This window comes from Nicotiana attenuata, unplaced genomic scaffold (genome assembly GCF_001879085.1).
Source record: "Nicotiana attenuata strain UT unplaced genomic scaffold, NIATTr2, whole genome shotgun sequence".
Classification (NCBI taxonomy): Eukaryota; Viridiplantae; Streptophyta; class Magnoliopsida; order Solanales; family Solanaceae; genus Nicotiana; species Nicotiana attenuata.
In genome coordinates this window covers 549,514-569,296 of record NW_017670382.1, presented here as the reverse complement: position 1 = coordinate 569,296, position 19,783 = coordinate 549,514, and the positions used below count along the sequence as shown (strand labels likewise).

Genomic DNA, 19,783 nt, shown 5'->3' with positions numbered 1-19,783 from the left:
CTTTATTTTATCTCCTGGTTTGACTGGGACTTGACCTACACGTTTAGGTCTTTTCCTACACATATAAATAGACCTAAAATCGCCAATTTGGAGGGAGTTTTGGCGACCAGAGGCAAAGACATCACGTGGACAACTTTTGGAGGAGAAAATCATAGAGTTCTTCCTCCCTTTTTCCTTTCTTTGTAATTTGTTTATGCAAAAGACTTGGCAAATTGTTATTATGAACATGAGTGGCTAAGCACTCTATGTTCTAGGGTTGTGGTTGACATGATTATTAACGTTTATTGACTACATCTTCGTTTATTCGGATTATCATCTTGTGGTTGTTTCTCTAATTCTATGCATAATTGCTTAATTATCTTGCCAGCAGTTCTATTTACTATCTATGATATGTTTGGGAAAGCCGTGTTTAGATTAGAGTTGAATTAGAGAGAGCTTGTTTCTAAACCCGTGGCTCGGGGGAAGATCTCGCTGTTAGGATAGGAATATAACTAACAGGCTTGCTTAATTGAATATCGTATTATATTCGTTCATGATAGACTCAATACCATAGGAACATAGTGTTGATATATTATGGGCAGGCGAGTAGAATTATTCTGGGAACATGCCATTCATATAAAAGACCTGGTTCATTAGCAACCATAGATTATCTGGATTAACGAGCGTGATTATTAAACTTAATAGGATTGATAAACCAACCACAACCCTGGAATTTCCATTTTCTTTGAAGTAAAATCTCATCATACAAAATTGCATCCTTGATAATTTAGTGTTATTTGTTTAATTTCCGCAATAGTAGATTAATAGAAAAATATCGCTCTTAAATATCTTGGACAAGTAATTGAATTTAGTTCGCTTAGTTAACGATCAGTCTAAGTCTCTGTGGGTTCGACATCCGACTTTTGAGTCACTTTATTACTTGACGACCACGTATACTTGCGTGTGTGTTTGGTCTCAACAAGTTTTTGGCGCCATTGCTGGGGACTTAGTTATTGATTGTTTAGTTAAGTTAAGCTTTCATTCGTTATTTGTTCATGTTTTAATTTTCAGTTTGCCTTGTTTGTGTTAACACAGGCTCTTCTCTTGGATGCGGAGGAGTAGAAGCGCAAACAATCTCCTTCCTATTGATCCTGAAATCGAACGAACACTTCATAGAGTGAGGAGGGAAGTCGAAGCTAGAATTAGAATTGAAAGAGAGTTGGACATCTTAGTTCAACCACAGCCAGTAGACATGGCAGGTAATGAAGAGTGTCCGGCGATAGAAGCTACAAGGCCCAAATTAGCTCTTATGACTCAGGCGATTGTGAAGCCTGACATCACGGGTCACTTTGAACTCAAACAGTACATGGTACAGCTGATTCAATCCACAGGGCAATATGTTGGCTTATCTCATGAAGACCAGCAAAGGCACATTCAGAACTTCTTTGAAATTACAGACACTTACAATTATCCGAACGTTTCTAAGAACTATGTGCTGATACCCAATTTTTCCTATATGTTTTCAATATGCAAACTACATTCAAAATAGCATATGTATGCATATGTAAGCATGTCCAATTGTTTATTAATCGGAAAAGGGTCAAATATGCCCCTATACTATTGAAAAAGGTTTAATATTGCTCTCCGTTATACTATCAGTTCAAATATATCCCTAACGTCATACTATCGGTCCAAATATATCCCTGAATCATTAAAGTGGCACAAACCTACCCTTCCTCCGTTAACTACCTCCCTATGACAACACTTCATTGCCACCTCACCATTACACTCCCATTTTCATCCCTTCCCCACAACCTTTCTTTCCCGTTCATTTGAAGAAAAAAACAGATCATACATATAGAAACAAACTATATCAAAAGAAATGCTAACTAAAGATAATATGAAACAATGTGAACCGAGAAAATTTTGATTTTGCTATTCAAAATCCATGCTTATACGAACGAAAATACATTTTGTTTTATATAAAAAACTAAGCAAAGATACATGCAAACTAGTTTAAGGTTTCAAAATTGACCATGGTGAGAAAGAAAAACATCCTAGACACGAGAGTTAATTTTTTTGTTTCTTTCTCTTCAACCACATTTCTGGAAGGCTGTCATTTTTTCTCTCTTTACGTTTTATGTTAAAATAAAAGTGCTACTAAATTTTTCCTAAATAGGTCTTACAAATTCAGCGGCAACACAAAGAAGTGCAAAATAAAACACAAAATTGTAAGGTCAAGTGAAAGGTACGTACAATTCCAGGATTGGTCGGAGAAGCAGCAGGTATTTTGAAAAGCAAGAGGAAGTATAGGCAGTGAAGTCTTCAAAATAATGATAGAACTTCAAAGTAATTGAACTTGGTAGCTGCAAACAGGGTGAAATGGTGAGGTAGCAATCAAATGTCTTCATAGGGGAGGCAGTTAACGGAGGAAGGGTAGGTTTGTACCACTTTCATAATGTCAGGGATATATTTGAACCGATAATATAACGTTAGGGATGTATTTGGACTGATAGTATAACGGAGGATAATATTAAACCTTTTTCAATAGTATAAGGGCATATTTGACCCTTCTCCGTTTGTTAAATACCAAATTATCGTACCGAAATCGGAAATTTTGATATTTGGTATAAGGTATTTTGGTATTTGGTTTAAGTTTTTCAAAAAAATGGTATTAGGTATGATATTTGGTATTTTAAAATAAAAAACCGAAATATCGATACCGTACCGAAATATATATTATATTACACAAAACATATATTATCAATTATATATAAATATAAAAAATCTAAATTTTACTTTTTTTTATTCTCTAAGTTCATCAATTAACTCTAAACAAGTAACAAGACATTTCTAATGATCAAATATTCTTTTATGTACAATTTTCTCTATTTGGATCGATATTTGTTAGTTTTGGACAAAATTTTTGTCAACAAACATTTTCAGTTTTGTATTTTTGATTACTTTAATTAAGAATATTATAGCCTATGGCTCTATGCACTAGTTAGGTATTCAAACCGAATAAACCAAAGTTACCGAACCGAATAAACCGAAACCAAAAGGAGAAAAACCGAACCATACCGAATTTAATTAGGTACGGTATTGGTATAGAATTTTAAGAAATCGAATACCGAAAATACCGAACCAAAATGTCTAAATACCGTACCGTACCAATCGACGAANATCTAAGAACATACTGCGACAAACTGGTCGGAGTGGAAAAGGCGAAAAGGATCCGCATGAAACTATTCATGAGGAGTCTAAAGGGAGATGCACTATCCTGTACATCAGCCAGGACCCTAAGAAGTGGTCAAATTGGGTAGGAATGACATCTGATTTCATGGACAGGTTCAGGTTCAATACAGAGAATGCGCCAGATGTATTCTACATTCAGAATCTGAAGAAGAAGCCTACAGAAACATTTCGCGAGTATGCTACTCGCTGGAGGTCGGAAGCCGCTAAGGTCAGACCTGCCTTGGAGGAGGAATAGATGAACAATTTCTTTGTCCGGGCTTAGGACCCGCAGTATTATGAACGGCTAATGTTGATTGAAAATCACAAGTTTTCCGACATCATCAAGATGGAAGAGCGAATTGAAGAAGGTATTAAAAGCGGCATGGTTACAAACTTCGAGGCCTTGCAAGCCACAAATAAGGCCTTGCAGTCTGGTGGTGTGTCTAAGAAGCGAGACGTAGGGGCCGTAATGGTTGCACAAAGGACCAAGTCTCCCCCCAAATACCAAACCTACCCTATACCTCCACTCACATATTAGTCAGCTCCAAGACACACAAAAATGCTCTGTTGAAGGTGCTGAGTGAGGCATACGTGCCGAGTAACATCACTGGCGGAGAAATGGCCAATATGGTGGGACAAGTGTTAGAAAGCCACAAAATCACTTTCTACGAGGACGAGCTGCCGCCTGAAGAGATGGGTCATAATAAAGCATTGCATATCACTGTGCAATGTGAAGACTACTTCATCACCAGGATTCTGATTGATGGGGATCTAGCCTTAATATATTTCTATTGATAACACTCAAGAAGCTGGGTAACGGACTGCACGAGATAAAAGAGGGAGCGATCAATGTGAAAACTTTTGATGGGTCCTAGAGGTCCACCATCGGTGTAATTAGCATGTGTCTTCAAATGGGACCAACTTGGTTCGAGGTTGACTTTCAAGTGATAGATGTGCCAGCATCCTACAACCTGCTGTTAGGACGCCCTTGGATTCATTCTGCGGGGGCTGTGGCTTCAACACTGCATCAAGCCTTGAAATTTGAATGGAATCACCAGGAAGTGATCATTCACGGTGACGGCAGCAATCCTATATACAGTCGTCAGACCATTCCGGCAATAGGGGGAAGAAGAAAGTTGGGTGGAGAGACCTACCACCACATCGAGCGAGTCAATGCTGTTGACAAAGATAAATGGTGGGATAACAAGATCGAGAGCATATTGAATTGGAGTGGGTATGAGCCTGGCAAAGGGCTCGGCAAGAACCTCCAGGGGATTGCTAAGCCCATAAAGCTCATGAAGCACGGCACTACTTTTGGTCTGGGGTACGAGTACACTTGGGAAGAATTTAACAACTGGTCGCCACCATGGCGCAGTCCTTACTACCCACTGGAATAGCCAATACCGTCTTTGGAGCAGACTTTCCAACAGGCTGACATTGTTTATGGGACAGACGAAGAGGAGGCACTTGCCGCGGTGAAGAACTTGTTCTTAGAAGACAATGACATGGACTGCTGTGTTGTTTTCGAGGAAGAGGGGGAGGAAGGTCCTTCCATACAAGCTGTGAGTAGAGGAGCCTACCTCAACAACTGGACCATCAGAACCACCAGAGCCCGGCGAGCCTTGGGGTAGCAAGGCTAAAACAAGCATCATGCACTGTCTTATTTTTTTTTTACTAGATGATTTTCTTTTCGCATTTTGATTTCCGCAATAAGATCTTCAATGTTCAAACCAGATATGGAATTTATCAAAGCATTTCGATTTTTTCTTATGAATCAACACTCACTATTATTTTTCTCTCATTACTTTACTTATACAGCATTACTATTACTTATCTTGATGAACCAATGACTGTAACATGTAATGAGACAACGCAACAAACAGACATTGATTCAAAGAAAGATGACATACCAGAGGAGATCGTCAAAGAAGTTGAGAACTTTGAAAACAGACCTAAGTCCAACCTGGGCGAGACAGAAATTGTTAACCGGGGAGATGCAGAGAATGTCAAGGAAACACGAATCAGCGTTCATTTGACACCATTGGAAAAGAAAGAATACACCGAATTTCTAAAGGGATATGAGGACATATTCGCCTGGTCATATGATGACATGACCGGTCTAAGTACTTTTTGTGGCCCATAAACTGCCAACTGATCCGACATGTCCGCCGGCAAAGCAGAAGCTCAGGAAGTTCAAGCCTGATATGAGTTTGAAAGTCAAGGAAGAAGTCACTAAACAAGTCAAAGCTAAGCACTTCTCAGGGTAGTAGAATACCCGACATGGTTAGCCAACATTGTACCAGTACCAAAGAAGGACGGGAAGGTAAGAGTCTGTGTCGACTACCGGGATCTCAACAGGGCCAGTCCGAAAGACGACTTCCCCTTGCCAAATATACACATCCTGATCGACAATTGCGCCAAGCACGAGTTACAGTCATTCGTGGATTGCTTCGCCGGTTATCATCAGATCTGGATGGATGAGAAAGATGCTGAGAAAACGGCTTTCATTACGCAGTGGGGAATGTATTGTTACAAAATGATGCCGTTCGTCCTGAAGAATGCAGGGGCCACCTATATGAGGGCCATGACTACCATTTTTCACGATTTGATACACAAAGAAATTGAGGTATATGTGGATGATGCCATCATCAAGTCCAAGAAGTCCATTGATCACATGGAAGATTTGAGGAAGTTCTTCAACAGATTGCAAAGGTACAACCTGAAACTGAATCCTACAAAGTGTGCATTTGGGGTTTTCGCGGGGAAGTTGCTTGGGTTTATTGTGAGCCGCCGAGGAATAGAATTGGATCCATCAAAGGTCAAGGCCATTCAGGAACTTCCACCGCCAAAAAACAAGAAGGACGTGATGAGTTTCTTGGGAAGGCTTAACTATATCAGCCGGTTCATATCACAATCTACAATTATTTGTGAGCCAATCTTTAAGATGTTGAAGAAGGATGCCGCTACCAAATGGACCGATGATTGCCAGAAGGCCTTCGATAGAATCAAGGAATATCTGTCAACACCACCAGTCTTGGTCCCGCTAGAGCCAGGTAGACCCCTATTACTGTACATCGCAGTACTAGATGGAGCCTTCGGTTGCGTTTTGGGGCAGCATGATGAAACAGGGAGAAAGGAATAGGCCATTTAGTATCTCAGCAAGAAGTTCACTCCCTACGAAGCCCGGTATTCTCTTTTGGAACGCACCTGCTGTGCTTTGACTTGGGTAGCTCAGAAGCTAAGACATTACTTCTGTGCCTATACCACGTATCTCATATCAAGAATGGACCCCTTAAAGTACATCTTCCAGAAACCCATGTCCACTAGAAAGCTAGCCAAGTAGCAAATCCTTATGAGTGAATTTGACATCGTCTACGTAACTTAGAAGGCGATCAAAGGACAAGCATTGGCAGACCACCTTGCTGAAAACCCCGTGGATGGAGAATATGAACCTTTGAAAACATATTTTCACGATGAAGAGGTATCGTTCATAGGAGAAGACATTGCACAATCCTATGATGGTTGGAGAATGTTTTTTGATGGAGCGGCGAATTTCAAAGGAGTTGGCATATGAGCAGTCTTTGTGTCAGAAATCGGTCAGCATTATCCGGTGGCTGCCAAACTCAGGTTCCCGTGCACCAACAACATAGCTGAATACAAAGCTTGCATCCTAGGGCTCAAGATGGCCATTGACATGAACATCCAAAGTTGTTAGTGATTGGAGACTCAGACCTACTCATACATCAGGTACGAAAAGAATGGGTATCCAAGAACTCCAAAATACTCCCATATTTGCATCATGTACAGGAATTAAGAAAGAGGTTCACGAGGACGGAGTTCCAGCATGGCCCCAGAGTCCAGAATGAGTTCGCCGATGCATTAGATACCCTATCATCTATGATACAGCATCCGGACAAGAATTTCATTGATCCTATTCCAGTGAAAATTCATAATCAGCCAGCTTACTGTGCCCATGTTGAAGAGGAAGCAGACAGAAACCCTTGGTTTCATGATATCAAGGAATATTTGGCAAAAGGAGAGTACCCAGAGCTTGCCAACCATACTCAGAAGCGCACACTTCGGAGATTGTCCAACAACTTCTTTCACAGTGAAGGAATCCCGTATAGGAGGACTCCTGATCTGGGACTACTAAGGTATGTCGACGCAAAGGAAGCATCCAAACTGCTAGAAGAAATTCACGTTGGGACCTGCAGACCACATATGAATGGTTTTGTTTTTGCAAAGAAGATACTCCACGCTGGTTACTTTTGGATGACTATAGAAACAGACTGCATCCAGTATGTCCGGAAATGCCACCGCTATCAAATACATGCAGACATGATAAAGATGCCTCCAAATGAGCTTAATGCAACAAGCTCACCGTGGCCGTTCGCCGCCTGGGGAATGGATGTCATTGGACCAATCGAGCCTGCCGCTTCCAACGGGCACTGTCACACCTCCTTTTTTACACACCCGAAGGTGATATAAGGGATATTTTTCAATTTAAGTGACATTATTCGAAATGAAATTATTTATTTGATTTTTCTTCAGAGTCGCCACTTGGGATAGTTTATTTGGTGTCCCAAGTCACCGGTATATTTTGAATCCCAAATCGAAAAAAATTTTGACTTTCCTTTTGAAGTCCGCGAACCAGAAATTCTGAATAAGGAATTCTGTTAACCCGGGGGAAGGTGTTAGGCATCCCCGGGTTCCGTGGTTCTAGCACGGTCGCTTATACTATGATAATTGGCCTATTATCTGATTTTAACACATGTTTTAACCTATGGTACATTTTAATTTATTAAATCGCTTTTTATTTTTTTATTTTTTAGGAAGATTCAACGTCATCTAATATACGTCTTGAACCACGTTACATGAAATGCACCCGCGGTCCACGACACATTTTATCTAACGTTGTTGAGATTTGAATTTGGGTCACATGAAATGCACACCCGAGTTTAGGAAAGTAATTTTTAAATAGTGCGCCTAAAGCAACTACGCACTTTCAAGTTTGCGAGGGCCATGGAAAATTCAACTAAATGGCACGCCTCGACTTCAAAAGGATTAAAATTAAATAAGTGAGGGCTATGCATTTTCATATTCTAATTATATCATAATACAATACTACTCTAACCATCTCGTGCTGTGTTTGAGGAAAAAAACAAAAGAGACCAAGAGGTCGTAGTTACGGTGAAAAGCCAGAAACATCCCATACCTTTAACTAACTATAGTCATTTTAGGAATAGCACCTCAAATTCTAATTGATACGAATGTGAATCCAAAGCTAATCAATTACTCATATGCCTTCCATTTTAGTTCTGATTTCAACTGAAACAGATCAATAATGCCGTGAATTAACAGAGAAGAATTTTAAAACAAACTTGATGTCTAAACAGCTAAATTTACAACACTGAATGAATATGACATGAACAAATAACTTGAAACAAGTTTAATAACGTCGCAAATCAACCGAAATAGAATTCTGGATCACTTTTATGCCAAATGCTAGATTTATAAAATCACAAACAACCAGAATCTTATTTATAAACTCATAGAGAAGACGAGTGAATATCCACATACCTATGAGCAGAAAACAATTGAAAATCATCTGAAGCAAACGAAAAGAAGGTGTCAAATAACGCCAACATGAAAGGGATGAAGCCTGGCAAACGCGAGTGGCTACACTCAGCAGCGAAACAGCAACAATGGAGCTCAGTTGTCCCTCCAAAACCCCAGCGGTACCACAATAGAAAATTCAAGCGTAATCGACCTTCAATAGCTTTGAAATCCAGAAAATGGTCCCCGAGATTTCATTCTTGGATCCTTTTTTTTAGCTCTGAATTTCGGAATTGCCTCTCTAATTCGTGAAAGTGTGTGAATGTATTTTCACTCGAATATGAATATCCATGAATCTGTGAGTGTGGGTGAGTGAGATGAGGTGAAAATGGTGAAAGGTTTTTACATCTCTGTTGGAGATGAGGAACGAAGAAGAAGGGAAAGGGAAAGGGATTCTTTGCGCCGTTTCTGAGTCTAATGATCTTAGGTTTTATTAGGTTTTAATTAAAAGGGTCTTGGGTCAAGCCGGGTCGGGTCATGGGTGGTTTGGGCTTGGGTCAAGGGAAGTTTTGGATTAGATCTGGGTTGGGTGAGAATTGGCCCAATTTCACAAGACAAACCCTTTTTTTTTCCAATTTTTTCTTTTATTTTCTAATTTTTCCTTTTCTTTTAATTAAAATCCTACAAATTAAAAATCTTAAATTATCCAAAATTTTTAAATTAAACTAATTAACTAATTATAAAAATGGTAAACATCACTTAATTTTGAATTAAAAGGAAAAATCAATAAACTAAAATTAAAAGACAAAAAATGTAAAAATGAGCTATTTTTCTGATTTTCAAATTTTTATAAAACAAGTAACTACCAATTAATCCTAAAAATGTAAAAATAAAGCCTAAATGCCATGCGTAATGTTTTTGGTATTTTTCATGATTTAAATAAATCTTAAACATGCACAAAATGCAAACAATTAAATAAAATTCTACAAAAATTCCTAAAATGGCAAATAATTAACAAAAAATCTATTTTCTTGGGATTTTATAGGAGTATTTCGTATAGGTTAAAAATCACGTGCTCACAGGCACATGTTTATTCTAGTAGCAATCGATTATTTCACCAAATGGGCCGAAGCAGCATCTTACAAAGCAGTGACTAAGAAGGTCGTGGCAGACTTTGTCCGCGACCGCATTGTTTGCCGGTTCGGGATTCCAGAATCAATCATTACTGATAATGGCTCCAATCTCAACAGCGACTTGATGAAAGCTATGTGCGAAACCTTCAATATCAGACAGAAGAATTCTACAGCCTACAGGCCTCAAATGAACAGAGCCGTGGAAGCCGCCAATAAGAATATCAAGAAGATATTGAGGAAAATGATAGAGAAGCATAAACAGTGGCACGAGAAGTGATCATTTGCTCTGTTAGGATATCGCACCACAGTCCGCACATCAACTGGGGCGACCCCCTATATGCTGGTCTATGGTACGGAAGCCGTCATTCCCGCCGAAGTAGAAATTCCTTCCTTAAGGATCATACAGGAAGCTGAGCTCGACGATGCAGAATAGGTGAAGAGTCGTTACGAGCAACTAGCTCTCATAGATGGGAAAAGAATGAACGCAGTTTGTCATGGTCAACTTTATCAGAACAGAATGTCCAGAGCCTTCAATAAGAGAGTCAAGTCGAGGCAATTCACACCGGGACAGCTGGTATTAAAGAAAAATTTTCCGCATCAGGATGAAGCCAAAGGGAAGTTCTCTCCCAACTGACAGGGTCCGTACATGGTTCACCGGGTTTTGATAGGAGGAGCCCTCATACTTGCAGAAATGGATGGAGAAGTCTAGCCAAAGCCGATTAATTCAGATGCAGTTAAGCGTTACTATGTGTAATCTTTATGCTTTCCTTTATGATGTAATTTGAACTACGTCTGACCCGATTCACGTTTAAGAGGAGATACATAGGCACCCTTATGGGTTCGGTCACAATTAAATAAAATTTTTATTTCCCCCAAAAATTAGAAACTGGGGCAGAATTTCGAGAAAAACTCTCAAAATTCCGAAGTAATTTCAGCCGATTGTCGCACGAGCAGCAGTCAGAAGCATCAACCCATCAAACTGGGGCAGAATTTTGAGAAGGACCCTCAAAATTCTATAGCAGGAGAGGTGGCAATGTATCGAACCGCGTCACAATCGTCGGTTCATCTAAAACTATTTAATTATATATTTATGTCATACTTTTACAAAGTCATGCGTGTTTATTTATTGAAATTGCTTTGTTTAGCAACTATACCTCAACGATACATACAGTGGCACCAGACCAAAGACGAGCAGAGCCAGCGGGAATACAAACTGACCTTTCCCCCTTTACAGAACTCATGATTTTTCTTTGGATGCAGGCACGAAGATGATAAAATCACTGAACGCACCGTCCGCCCATATAACAAACGCTTTTCGAGAACACAACTCTCAGAACCATTGCGCCTACCCACATCTGCTATCCACACACACCAGCGACATTCCGTGTATCACAGTGTCCCCAGGAGTCCCGACATCACAATCTGCTATCAGCTAAGAAAGCTCTATTACCATTTGCCCATTTATTTCTTGCATATGGCTACCATTCTGCCTTCCGAGACTAAACGCTGTCTCCATCTGCATTTTTCTGCATTGCATAAGGCTACCATTCTGCCTTCCGAGACTAAACGCTGTCTCCATCTGCATTTTTCTGCATTGCATAAGGCTACCATTCTGCCTTCTGAGACTAAACGCTGACTCCATCTGCATTTTCTGCATTGCATAAGGCTACCATTCTGCCTTAGAAGACTAAATGCTGTCTCCATCTGCATTTTCTGCATTGCATAAGGCTACCATTCTGCCTTCCGAGACTAAACTTTGTCTCCATCCACATTGCACGGCTGAAAGATCGCCGAATTGCACGGCTGAAAGATCGCCACATTGCACGGCTGAAAGATCGCCACATTGCACGGCTGAAAGATCGCCACATTGCACGACTGAAAGATCGCCACATTGCACGGCTGAAAGATCGCCACATTGCACGGCTGAAAGATCGCCACATTGCACAGATGAAAGATCGCCACATGCTACTACATCCTTCATGGGCTGAAATATCGCCAACTTATCTAAAGGCGTCATCGTTCGGAGGCACCATCCTCACAGCCCGAGAACACCATGTCATGGCCTGAGGATCCCTTTCAATCTCTTGCATATCATTATTCAAAGGCATTATGGTTCGGAGGCACCATTTTCATAGCCCGAGAGCATCATTTCAGAGCCTGCGAATCCTTTATTATACGCTTCATGGCCCAGGACATCATGGTCTAAGGACGTCATCCTAACCGTCTGAAGACAACATTCATGGTCCAACGGAAATTTGCTCATGTTTAAATTTGCGCACAACATATGTTTGTATTACTTACTTGCAGGTAAACCGGCAAGCAACAGCCGTCCGCCAGGAGCATTTCCGCTCCGGTGCCCGCAGCCACATCGAACCTAAACACTCTCGCAAGCCTTTCACTCACCCTGACCGAAACGTTGCGTCCGTTCTTGGAAAATACCTGTCGGCATACTCCGCCGACGGATCCTGAACTACATATGGCCTGATTCCTGTAAAATCAGGGATATGTAGGCAGCTCGGAAGCCAGGGCGCGGCCCGAATCTTCCTAAATCGTTTCGCTCGGTCAAAATTGGCCATCATATCTTTACCCGAAAATTCTTTCATCCTTCCCGGGTAAAAAGGGGCAGCTGTTGGTACCCAATTTTTTCTATATGCAAACTACTTTCAAAATAGCATATGTATGCATATATAAGTATGTCCAATTGTTTATTACTTTTTTAAGGATTTTGTAAACCAATTTATTCCCTATTTTTTTCATAAAAACCCAATAATATTTCAAAAATCACTATTTTGATAATTCATTTATTGGATTTGCATATTCATGCCAAAATATAGCTAAAATAAATTTTGTACATTTTTACAAATTTATTTAGTAATTTTTAAGGCTAATTGCATATAATTGCAATATTAGCCTCTTTTAGATTTAATTGCGTTTATATCTATAAAAATTAAGTTCACTATTTTTAATTGGATAATTATGTACTATAAGTCATTTTAGTACCTTTAATTTATTTACAGAAATTATTTTATTATTTTTTATAAATCAAATAGAAAAATTGGCTATTTAAATGTTAGCCCCATTCTATTTCGATTATAGCCTGATTTTGAAGCCCCAATTAGACCCCAATTTGAATCCCAATTACCCCGACCCAATTGCAATCTGAACCGACCCAAACCCCTATTCTATTAAACCGCCCCACTTACCCGTTCAATCCAGGTCGTGGATCAAAATGATCAACGGCCACCATTACTCCTTTCCTAATTAAACCCAAAGACCCCCCCAAACCCTTTTTATTCTTCATAATCCGCTGCCCCTGAATTCCCGTCGTCTCCCAAATCCTCTCTACACCACCCTCAAATCTAGCCGTCGCCACCCCAATCTGCCCTAACCTATGGCCTTCAAAGGTCATCGGAGACTTATGCCGGCCTTCCATGGCCCCTTTGTGTTTGTTCTTATGATTTCAAGGCCAGACCATGAAGAACTCTGGTCCAGCCTTTGGCCGATTTTGGTTCATGGCTGTTCTCCGGTTATCTATGGCGTTTCTCCGGCCAGCTATGACCGTTCGAGTCAGACGTTTGACTCTTCTGCTTAGATCAATGGCTTTCGACGCCTTTCTCATCATTTGGGGTTCTTCTGAAACCCTAAGCTCTAAGGTTCTTTCAATTTCTTTTAGATCTGCTTCAGGTTTATGTTTGCTTTGAACTTCTAAATGTTTTTCTCGAAGTTTCTTTTAAGATTCTGCTTCAAAAACTCTTTATCTTTTAGGGTTTTCTTGTTAAGTTATTTCGAAACTATCTCTGATTTTTTGACATGTTCTGCTATGTTTGCTCGTATTGTTCCCCTCTCTGAGTTTGCATGATAAAAACCCTATGGTCTTCTGAGTTTTCTTAGTCCATTTGTATTTATCTATTTGATTTACTTGTTTATTATCTCTAGGCTCGATTGGTGTTGAAAACCCCAATTTTTGGGTTTATTCAAGTTCCTAGGACTATTTATTTGTTTGATTTACTTGTTCATCATCTCTAGACTCGATTGGTTTCAAAACCCTAATTTCTTTGGGGTCTATTCGAGTTTCTAAAAATGCCTGTGCAATTCATCTATTTGAAGTTGCTCGACTTGATTTGAAATTCTTTTGTTTCAGCATCTATTTTTTTATGTGATTCTGGTTTCTTGCTACCATTGAAACTCGACTATACTTTTTCAGAAGGGTCTTTCACTTGACCCTTTGCATGCTTCTGATACTCTCTCGTTTCTCTATTACTAAGTCAATGAAGTTGACTGATGTGACTAGCATGTTTCGAAGGTTTGCTGTCTGCTAACTTTGTGTTGTTATTGCATGCTGCTTCTCTTTGCGATAGTTTGGCCTCGCATGTCTAATATTTGTGCACTCTATTTATTTGTTGAATTTCCCTCTTGACTGATCTTCAATCTTGGACTGATTTCAAACCTTTCTTTTTGTGAAATTCTAATTTCACTCGTCTGTTAAGTTTAATTGATTCTTTTCCTTGTCTTACTGAATCCCTTCCCAAAATTAGTATATTCCTGTACTTAGACTTGATTACTTACTCAATTGTTTTACTGCTTCTTTTATGGCAACTGTTAGTTTGCTTACAAATTGATTTCTTTCCTTATTATGAGCCAGTCATTACCCGTTAAGCGAGTGATCCCTTAATTAAAGGCAATCACTCGTATAATTGATTCTGAGTAGTGATTGTTTCCATGTTTGTGGCTTATTATTTCTCTTTCACTCATTTTCAAAAGGCTATAAATACCATGTACTTCTCTTCTTTCAAACACGAACACTTTTAGTTCTGAACACACACTTACACTCAAAAACACTCTCTTGCTTTACTACTACTTATGCTACTGCATGTTTAGCCGACTGAAAGCCAAGGCTATACTTTGAAGTCCTGCTTACTATTCTTTACTGCACTTTGCTTCTCTGACTGGTATGTTCTAACTAAGTTTTCAGCATCAACAATAACATGTTTCTTTACTGTTTCTTTCATTCTTGTTTGTCTCCTGTTAGTATTTAACAAATTTCCATCATTAAGCATGCTGTATTCTACCTTTTCTGTTTTGAATTAATGGTTTTGTTATTTACTTATCATGGCTTGTGCACCTTAAATCCCCATCCCCAATATGTTTGGCAACTGTGATTGGTATGGGGCATGGCAACATTAAACATTGTTGTCCATGACCTAAACTTGATCCCCCTGGGATCATAACCTCCATGTTTCCTCTGTTTGTTGTGTATTCTGGGAGGCTCATAGGCATGCCAGCATCTTCTATTGTTGTGCATGCCCGAAGCTGACCCTTTCCTAAGTACATAGGCTCCTTGCAATGAATTCCCAACCCCTGACCCTCTTTGTATGAAGTTTATCAATTTTGTGTTTTACTAAATACTATTTTCCAATCACCTTTTACCCCTCTCGTTTCCCCCTCAGTTTTAAAACTCTATTCCTGCACTTCCACTATCTTTTTAGACTTAAGTTCTGCCCCTCTTATGTGAGCCTTGCCTTGGGACCCATGAGCTCCCTCTGAACTTGGACACATAAGGGTTGGCCTTTTCCACACTGCACTCATCTCTATCTGATTAATGCAACTTGGGTGTGAGCATTGCCCGGGGTCCTTTTGAGACCCTTAGGGAACTTTAACACACTCAAGTTTGAGAAAGGCTTTGAAGCAATGACATCTTAAGGCTGTTTATTCCATAGCTCGGGGAGGAACCAAGAATCAGGCTTCCTCTAGTTGTATTTTATGTATTTTTCTGATGTAATTCAATACCTCTGGTTTCTAATAATTTGTAATAAACAGCGGGGATGGATAGTGAAAAAGGGTGGGTAATTATGCATGTTCAAGGGTAGAAAATATGCCTATAGGATTACTTTTAAATTCTACATATTCAAACTGCGTTTAGAAACCATGCCTATAGGGTATTTCAATTATGTATCTTCAAAAACTGCATTTAGAAAATATGCCTATAGGACTACTTTAAATCCTGCATATTCAAACTGCATTTAGAAACCATGCCTATAGGGTATTCTAATTCTGCATCTTCAAACTACATTTAGAAAGCATGCCTATAGGACTGTCTTACACCCTGCGTGTTCAATTCTGCACCTTAGACACCATGTCTATAGAGGTTTATTTATGTAAAATTCTGCATGTTCAACTTCACACCTAGATAACCTACCTATAGGACTTCATTTTGAATTCTGCACGCTTGGTACCACTTAGACATCATGTTCTAGGATTTAAATGGCTATAAATTAGTACCATGTTCAATTAAAATAGGCACACTAGATATCATGTCTATAGGAGTTAAAACCCGCAATAATGGATCCTATCATCTGCAAAAAAAAATTGAAACTAGTCTAATTTAAAATCAGTCTATTCTGAACCAGTGCTTAAGTAACTTAATCTCTCCTTGTTAACTCGATTTAGCAAGCAAGCCTATAGGATTTCAATCCATTCATTTTAAGTTGTGACCATGCTCAGAATCAGTAATAGATGCATGTCCCTAAGAGTTCCCCTAAAACACTTAGGCAAGCCTTAGGTAGTAATAATAAAACTGAACTCGCCTCAGTTATTTGTTTAAGTGCTACAGCCAGCAGGCAGGCCTGATTCGTGTTTCCTAACTGAGTCATGTAATAGAACAAGCCTGCTGTAACAACAATAATCTCCTCTTCCCTCAAGTATTCTTAGAATCAAACCTTACTTGTTTGTCTAAGTCATGCTATTGGATTATTTTGTTTGAAGAGGTATACTTGAGCCTTATGTGTTTATGTGCTTCCCCCTTGAATGTGAAGTCTTTTATATGTTTTGTATGTCGCTTTAGATTTTTACCTTTGAAACTTCAAGTCAGCCTAATATCCCTCCCTTTTAGGATTAGTAGTCCTAAGTGCCTCCGGGACTGATAGGAGTGGGGCGGGTAATAGCATGCAATAGTGGTCGGGACCAATCCGCGCTTTAGTACCTCAAACGGGGTGGGAAAGGGTAGATATGGATATGATGATCGGTGCGCTAATACCACGTGTAGCCTCTCTTCTGAGGAGTGATTACCGGGTATTGCATTGATGTGATCCATATTTTAAATAAACCTAGGACCCCCCCCCCCTTCCTTTATTTCCCTTCTCTTTTAAAAGTATTGCAGCTCCTTGTTTAAAATTAGCTTTAATTGCTTTTTCATACTTTGTTTACTTTCAAACGATTGTTTATTAAATATCCTCTTATTTGAGCCTTATCTGTTTATATGTTAATTGAACCAAATTCACAAAGAGCTATCTGGCCGGGAACCACACTAGTGGATCTTGAGAGGTGCCTAACACCTTCCCCTTAGGATAATTTCAAGCCCTTACCCTATCTCTGGTTATCAAGCAAACTTAGAAATGAACCTTGAAGGTGTCCTAATGCACCATAAATCATTAGGTGGCGACTCTTCGAAAATGCAAAACCCAGTTCCCAAAAAGAACGAGTTGTCTTATACCAAAATGTAATAAACCCGATTTCGCGAGAAAAAGGGGGCGCGACACTATGTCTGGCTGACATTGTTTCCCTTTTCATTGCTAGGAGAAGCTAAGGAATGGTTGCAAAAGGAGCCCGCGAACTCAAGCCACAGGTTGGATGATCTAGCAAGAAAATTCTTAATCAAGTTTTTTCCCAGGGAGAAGACAACGACACTAAGGAGCCAGATTCTGGGGTTTCAACAACGAGATGGTGAGACTTTCCGACAAGCTTGGGAAAGGTACAAGAAGCTACTCAAAGACTGCCCACACCATTGTCAGACAGATGAGGTGTTGGGTCACACTTTCGTTGATGGGTTGGACGAGGCATCAAAGATGAATCTTGACTCAGCATGTGGGGGTAGTTGCATGGCAAGACCGCATAATGAAATCCAGATCCCTCTAAACAATTTCACTGCTAATGATAACAATTGGCAAGGAGAAGGGGAACCACGAAGAGAACTTAAACAAAAGGCAGCAGGTGTGATCGAGTTTGATGACTTCTCAGCAATGAGGGCAGAAATAGCGTGATTAGCAAATCAGATGAATAAAATGACAATGCACCATGCACAACAGATGCAACGTGTGCAACAGATTTCTACTTGCTGCGAGTTATATGGTGAAGGTCACATAAGTGACATATGTCCCGTGAATCCTGAATCAATCTACTACGTGGGGCAACAAGCTAGAGGGCCGATGAATCAACATGCTCAATGTGGTAACACATACAATCTGAACTGGAGGAATAATCCTAACTTCTCTTGGGGCGGAAATCAGAATATCAGGCCTCAAGCAAATTACAATCATCCACCTCAACCTCCACAGCAAGCAGAGGAGAGTTTGACCGACATGATGAAAAAGCTGTTGATAGACAATCAGAAAGTTATGGCTGAGAATCAACAATTGCGCACAGAGTTTAGAAATATGGAGAGGCAGTTTGGGCAAATGGCTAACAATCAGAATACTAAACCTGCTGGAGCTCTCCCGAGTGATACTGAACCTAATCCTAAGGCTCAAGTCAATGCGGTTACCTTGAGAAATGGAAGAGAATTAGAAGAAGTTCCAGAGAAAAAGAAGTATACAACTAGACCCGACGGAGCATTAGTTCCTAAGCTCACTGAGGAGAATAAGAAAGAAAATCCAGAAATTGTGACAAGGCCACCACATTCTTATCCACAAAGACTGCAAAAACAAAAAAAAATAATGCTATGTACAAGAAATTCTTAGATATTTTGAGCCAAGTGCATGTGAATTTATCTTTGGTGGAAATTCTGCAGGAAGTGCCTAAGTATGCAAGGTATCTCGGGGATATTATGGCAAACGAGCGAAGACATACGGAGTTTGAAACAGTTTCACTTACTGAAGAGTGTAGTGCTAGAGTTCAGAGTAAACTTCCTCCTAAGTTGAAGGATCCTGGGTGTTTCACAATTCCTCTGTCTCTTGGAAAACAAGAAGTTGGTAGATCCCTGTGTGATTTAGGGGCTAGTATAAATTTGATGCCATCCTCTTTGTTCAAGCAACTCGGATTGGGGGTGCTTAGACCTACTACAATCACTTTACGGTTGGCAGATAAGTCACTAGTTATACCAGAAGGAATTATCGACGATGTGTTAGTTCGAGTGGGAAAGTTTATTCTTCCTGCTGATTTATTGTTCTTGATTACGAGGCAGATCAGGAAGTACCCACTATTTTGGGGCGACCATTCTTAGCTACTGGTGAAGCGCTTATTGATGTTAAGGAATGAAAGTTGAAGATGAGAGTTGGCAATGAGGAAATTACTTTAAATGTGTACAAGGCACTTAAGCTCCCTAAGCATTATGAGGACTTGTGCATGATTACTACGGTAGAACTGAATGGGATAGACCAAAGTCCTGATGTGAATTATAGTAATTTGGATAGGACGACTGAGTTGGATGAGGTGGTGTTGCAAGCTGAGTGTGTAAGGATGATTGAGAAAAGAGCCAGAGATGAAAGAGGAGATGTTATGAGAGAGTGTAAAAAGGCTAGGCTTAATGGGAAAAAGAAGAAGAGAAAGCACCCGGCCTGAGCAGAGTAGTAGTGTCGTGCCGTGACGTTAAATCAGGCGCTTGTTGGGAGGCAACCCATTTTTACAGTTTTCTTTTATTTTTATTTTGTTCTTTTATTGTTGAAGTATTTGTTTTTGTTTGGTAGGATTATAAACATAGGAGACAAAGTCATTGGAAGAGTGCAAAAGCAAGTTAGATGGTGAGAACTAAGTGTGGGGTGCCACACAAAGGACTATGCCTGGGGGGAAGTTTGAGTACCCGTGAGCTGCTATTGCTTCGGCCTTTAGCGTTTCAGGGAGTTTTTTGTCCACCCTTGTTATTATTTTGCTTTGTTTGTGCATTGGTGCTG

General features: G+C 39.9%; 1 protein-coding gene across 1 annotated transcript; it reads left to right on the top strand.

Annotated features, from left to right (window-relative positions):
* The first annotated feature begins 17,959 nt into the window (after nt 1–17,959).
* On the top strand, nt 17,960–19,116 carry LOC109238651. Its single transcript, XM_019405137.1, has 2 exons — nt 17,960–18,556; nt 18,685–19,116. Exons 1-2 carry the CDS (start codon nt 17,960–17,962, stop codon nt 19,114–19,116), a joined length of 1,029 nt encoding a protein of 342 aa, XP_019260682.1.
* Nucleotides 19,117–19,783: the final 667 nt, after the last annotated feature.

What these genes read in the sequence shown, in the direction of transcription:
- LOC109238651 (XM_019405137.1), top strand. Translation starts at nt 17,960, where the DNA reads ATGACAATGCACCATGCACAACAGATGCAACGTGTGCAACAGATTTCT. An exon ending in AGAAAGAAAATCCAGAAATT is followed by an intron (nt 18,557 to 18,684) that starts GTGACAAGGCCA and finishes GAAATTCTGCAG; the next exon opens with GAAGTGCCTAAGTATGCAAG.